This window comes from Candoia aspera, chromosome 4 (genome assembly GCF_035149785.1).
Source record: "Candoia aspera isolate rCanAsp1 chromosome 4, rCanAsp1.hap2, whole genome shotgun sequence".
In the NCBI taxonomy this organism is placed as follows: domain Eukaryota; kingdom Metazoa; phylum Chordata; class Lepidosauria; order Squamata; family Boidae; genus Candoia; species Candoia aspera.
This window is the reverse complement of record NC_086156.1, coordinates 89028777-89034776: the sequence shown is the minus strand read 5'-3', so window position 1 is coordinate 89034776 and position 6000 is coordinate 89028777. Positions and strand designations below refer to the sequence as shown.

Here is a 6000-nt window from a genome sequence, read left to right as displayed (position 1 = left end):
TGGATGTTCCCATGTGAATTATAAGTGAAACTGGAGAAAGCATTGAAATCCTCTGAACACTTGAAAGTACAGAACATTTTTTTTCTTTCCTTATTATTTATTTTATTATTATAGTTAAGTGTGAACTTTTAAAACAAGAAAAAAAAGTTAAATTGTATTGACTTCTAAAGTATACACTAAAATTTGAGAAGTAAAGGAACATCAAAACATTGAGCTGATATATGAGATTTATATTAATACATCATGAGTGATTGAATAATGAAAATGAGAGCATAAGAAGGGATAAGATGGAACCGGCAACAATTGTGTTTACTACATTTTGGTATCAAAAAAATATTAGAGTACTAAGCTCATAGAACTATTAAATTGTTTCTCATTTTGCATTCAGTCTATAATAACTTTTGGAAGAAATGAACAGGAGAAACAAAACTTCTCAGATGGAATTCATCTTAATTGGATTTTCCAACATGCCAAATGCTGAACTGCTTCTTTTCCCTCTAGTCCTGATGATGTATATTGTGACAGTGTCTGGGAACATTCTTATCATTGTCATAGTTACAATAGACTCAGCCCTTCAGTCATCCATGTACTTCTTCCTGAAAAACTTATCCTTCACTGAGATCTGTTTCACTTTAGACACTGTCCCCAAAATGCTAATCAATCTACTGCAGAAGGACAAAAGTATCTCTTATGTTGGTTGTGCCATTCAAATGTTTGGTTTCTTTTACTTTGCATGTATTGAGTGTCTCCTCTTAGCTGCAATGGCCTATGACCGGTATGTTGCCATCTGTAAACCTCTTCACTACAGTACCATAATGAACAGAGTCTTCTGCCACAAGTTGGTGGGCGGGCTGTGGGTGCTTGGTATTCCTGTCTCATTGATGCAGGCAGCCTGGATTTTTAGCTTTCCATTTTGTGGACTGAAAGAGATTAATCATTTCTTCTGTGATGTACCACCAGTTTTGAAGTTGGTCTGTGCTGATACTTATCTATTTGAGATACAGTCTACTACCTCTACATTTTTATTTATCATCTTCCCTTTTATGTTTATTCTTATCTCCTATATTCATATCATCATCACAATCCTAAGCATGTCTTCAGCACAGAGCCGGCAAAAAGCCTTCTCTACCTGTTCAGCCCATCTCATTGTGGTCACTTTGTTCTATGGAAGTGGAAGTATTGTCTATCTAAAGCCCAGGTCCAGCTACTCATCAGATGTCAAAAAAATGTTATCACTATTCTATACAATTGTCATACCCATGCTAAATCCCATTGTCTATACTCTGAGGAATTCTGAAGTGAAAGAAGCCCTAAGGAGAAATCTTTTATGGAAAGTGTTTGCACATGCTACATAGATGTTCCATTGGTGACAAGGATGTTTTTAATGATGCGGGACAGAATTAGAGTTGATACTGGGATATGCATGCTGATTGCAGAGGAGAAGAACATCTGGACAATGGGTATCATATAAAATGGATTATTGTTTGGGAAAGGATGTTATGCATAATTTTCAATGGTCCAACAGAAATATATGCACTCCCCATTGATGTTTTTATGTTGTATCATGTTTGGATTGAATTTAATCTCTCACTGAAATCATTAACAGTTCAGGATTAGGATATTCTGATAGAAATCCACATATATAATATTATTCTTACTTTTGTATTATAACTGTATTACTTTTTGAAAGTTTAAAATCAGAAGACCCCAAATCCATCAGTCTTGTGTTAAACAAGGCACTTTATTTATCTGTAATAAAGTTCATCATAAATGAATATCATATAATTATTTCAACTGCCCCGAGTAATGACAATATGAAGCCTCTGAGATACAATTGTTGTTTATTCGTTTAGTCGCGTCCGACTCTTCGTGACTTCATGGACCATCCCACGCCAGAGCTTCCTGTCGGTCGTCAACACCCCCAGCTCCCCCAGGGACGAGTCCGTCACCTCTAGAATATCATCCATCCATCTTGCCCTTGGTCGGCCCCTCTTCCTTTTGCCTTCCACTCTCCCTAGCATCAGCATCTTCTCCAGGGTGTCCTGTCTTCTCATTATGTGGCCAAAGTATTTCAGTTTTGCCTTTAATATCATTCCCTCAAGTGAGCAGTCTGGCTTTATTTCCTGGAGGATGGACTGGTTTGATCTTCTGGCAGTCCAAGGCACTCTCAGAATTTTCCTCCAACACCACAGTTCAAAAGCATCGATCTTCCTTCGCTCAGCCTTCCTTATGGTCCAGCTCTCGCAGCCATATGTTACTACAGGGGACACCATTGCTTTAACTATGCGGACCTTTGTTGTCAGTGTGATGTCTCTGCTCTTCACTATTTTATTGAGATTGGTCATTGCTCTTCTCCCAAGGATTAAGCGTCTTCTGATTTCCTGACTGCAGTCAGCATCTGCAGTAATCTTTGCACCTAGGAATACAAAGTCTTTCACTGCTTCTACATTTTCTCCCTCTATTTGCCAGTTATCAATCAAGCTGGTTGCCATAATCTTGGTTTTTTTGAGGTTTAGCTGCAAACCAGCTTTTGCACTTTCTTCTTTCACCTTCATCATAAGGCTCCTCAGTTCCTCTTCACTTTCAGCCATCAAAGTGGTATCATCTGCATATCTGAGATTGTTAATGTTTCTTCCAGAGATTTTAACTCCAGCCTTGGATTCCTCAAGCCCAGCTTGTCGCATGATGTGTTCTGCATACAAGTTGAATAGGTAGGGTGAGAGTATACAGCCCTGCCGTACTCCTTTCCCAATCTTAAACCAGTCCGTTGTTCCGTGGTCTGTTCTTACTGTTGCTACTTGGTCGTTATACAGATTCTTCAGGAGGCAGACAAGATGACTTGGTATCCCCATACCACTAAGAACGTGCCACAATTTGTTATGGTCCACACAGTCAAAGGCTTTAGAGTAGTCAATAAAACAGAAATAGATGTTTTTCTGAAACTCCCTGGCTTTTTCCATTATCCAGCGGATATTGGCAATTTGGTCTCTAGTTCCTCTGCCTTTTCTAAACCCAGCTTGTACATCTGGCAATTCTCGCTCCATGAACTGCTGAAGTCTACCTTGCAGGATCTTGAGCATTACCTTACTGGCATGCGAAATGAGTGCCACTGTTCGATAGTTTGAACATTCTTTAGTGTTTCCCTTTTTTGGTATGGGGATATAAGTTGATTTTTTCCAATCTGATGGCCATTCTTGTGTTTTCCAAATTTGCTGGCATATAGCATGCATTACCTTGACAGCATCATCTTGCAAGATTTTGAACAGTTCAGCGGGGATGCCGTCGTCTCCTGCTGCCTTGTTATTAGCAATGCTTCTTAAGGCCCACTCAACCTCACTCTTCAGGATGTCTGGCTCTAGCTCACTGACCACCCCGTCAAAGCTATCCCCGATATTGTTATCCTTCCTATACAGGTCTTCTGTATATTCTTGCCACCTTTTCTTGATCTCTTCTTCTTCTGTTAGGTCCTTGCCATCTTTGTTTTTGATCATGCCCATTTTGGCCTGGAATTTACCTCTGATGTTTCTAATTTTCCTGAAGAGGTCTCTTGTCCTTCCTATTCTATTGTCTTCTTCCACTTCCGCGCATTGCTTGTTTAAAAATAATTCCTTATCTCTTCTGGCTAACCTCTGGAATTTTGCATTTAATTGGGCATATCTCCCCCTATCACTGTTGCCTTTTGCTTTCCTTCTTTCTTGGGCTACTTCTAGTGTCTCAGCAGACAGCCATTTTGCCTTCTTGGTTTTCCCTGTCTTTGGGATGTATTTTGTTGCCGCCTCCTGAACAATGCTGCCAACTTCTGTCCAGAGTTCTTCCGGGACCCTATCTACTAAGTCCAGTCCCTTAAATCTATTCTTCACCTCCACTGCATATTCCTTAGGAATATTAGTGAGCTCATATCTAGCTGATCTGTGGGTCTTCCCTAATCTCTTTAGTCTGATCCTAAATTGTGCAAGAAGAAGTTCGTGATCGGAACTACAGTCAGCTCCAGGCCTTGTTTTTACCGACTGTACAGATGTCCGCCACCTTTGGCTGCAAAGGATGTAGTCAATCTGATTTTGGTGTTGTCCATCTGGTGAAGTCCATGTATAAAGCCGTCTCTTAGGTTGTTGGAAGAGAGTGTTTGTTATGCAGAGTGAATTGTCTTGGCAAAATTCTATCAGCCTATGTCCTGCTTCATTTTGTTCTCCCAGGCCATACTTACCTGTAATTCGAGGTGTCATTTGACTGCCCACCTTAGCATTCCAGTCTCCTGTGATGAAAATAACATCTCTTTTAGGCGTGTTGTCCAGTAGGTGCTGCAGATCCTCATAGAACTGCTCTACTTCAGCTTCTTCAGCATTTGTGGTTGGGGCGTATATTTGGATCACTGTGATGTTAGATGGCTTGCCCTGAATTCGAATTGAGATCATTCTATCGTTTTTTGGGTTGTATCCAAGCACTGCTTTAACCACTTTACTATTAATTATGAAAGCTACTCCATTTCTTCTGTGGTCCTCTTGTCCACAGTAGTAGATCTGGTGGTCATTTGATGTGAAGTGGCCCATTCCAGTCCATTTCAGTTCACTGACGCCCAGAATGTCTATCTTTAATCTTGACATCTCACCAATAACCACATCCAATTTGCCCTGGCTCATAGATCTTACATTCCAGGTTCCAATGGTGTGTTGATCCTTAGAACATCGGATTCGCCGTTCACCACCAGCACCGTCGGCCGCTAGCCGTCCTTTCGGCTTTGAGCTAGCTGCATCATCACGTCTGGGGCTAGTTGAGCTCATCCTCTGTTCCTCCCCAGTAGCATTTTGACCATCTTCCGACCTGGGGGTCTCATCTTCCGATGGTATACCGACATATCTCTGGTTGTACTGATCCATTTAGTTTTCACGGCAAGAATACTGGGGTGGGTTGCCATTACCTTCCCCAGGGATCGCATTTTGTCTGACCTCTCTGTCATGACCTTCCCGTCTTGGGTGGCCCTTCACGGTTTAGCTCATGGCATCATTGAGGTGCTCAAGCTCCAGCACCACGACAAGGTAACGATCCTTTGCTGAAGCTGAGATACAATACATACTTCAATAAAATAAAACCAGGGGATGAGTTTGAAAATTGTCTGTGTAAACAGTTGTATTATTCTGTGATACCTATTTGGTAATGTCTACGATATGCACTCAGAGTAGTACTCAGGCCACTCACAGGGTTGATAGAGATGGTGGTTTCAAACTTCAGACTGGCATCTCTGTATTTCCCTAGATGCTACTTTGTAAATCCCATCCCAAAACTATTCACTTGTTCATTGAGCAATGAGATAAAAGAAGAGGACATAACAACAACAAGGAGAACAATACTTTAGCACTTCTATTACCATTGTTTTCCTAAATAATGTTTGAAAAGTATCCTGGAGCTCAGAATTAAGGTGAGGAAACTAGGATACAAAAAATAACAAAATTAAATTAAATTAAATTAAATTAAATTAAATTAAATTAAATTAAATTAAAATAAAATAAAATAGGGCAATGTAATAGAATAAATTATTTTAAGGCTGTATGATGGTTTACCACTGTCATTAGCAGTGAAGGTCTTTTGCTTCCATTCCAACCATGATGTTCCCCATGCAGACCAATAGACACATACAATAAGTAACAACATCCTTTTGGAATCCTATTTTGTATCAGATATCAGCTTCTCTGTTGCAATATTCATATAATCTGCAATGTCATGATATAGTATGAAAGTCTCCATTTTGTCTTTGTCTTTTATCTCATTGGAAAATAAGAGCATTTCTTCCCAGGCTGACTCAGAGACAGATAGGAAGAACCCTCATTGGAAGTCAGGAAAAAATACATCTGGATTATAATTTTGGTTATTTTATTACCACAGATTTTTTGCTATAATGCCTTTGTTATATTTTATTCTACTTGTTTTGCCTTTGTTCTCTCTCTCTCTCTCTGTGCATGTGGTACTTGTTGGCTGAAGAAACAGCAAGACTGTGATTAACCTTAA

General features: G+C 39.9%; 1 protein-coding gene across 1 annotated transcript; it reads left to right on the top strand.

The window, feature by feature from the left end:
* The first annotated feature begins 410 nt into the window (after nt 1–410).
* LOC134496411 (olfactory receptor 10A7-like) lies at nt 411–1355 on the top strand. The gene has a single exon (XM_063302142.1). It carries the CDS (start codon nt 411–413, stop codon nt 1353–1355), a length of 945 nt encoding a protein of 314 aa, XP_063158212.1.
* The last annotated feature ends 4645 nt before the right edge of the window (nt 1356–6000 follow it).

Excerpts from the sequence above, each read along its gene's own strand:
- LOC134496411 (XM_063302142.1), top strand. The coding sequence starts at position 411 with ATGAACAGGAGAAACAAAACTTCTCAGATGGAATTCATCTTAATTGGA.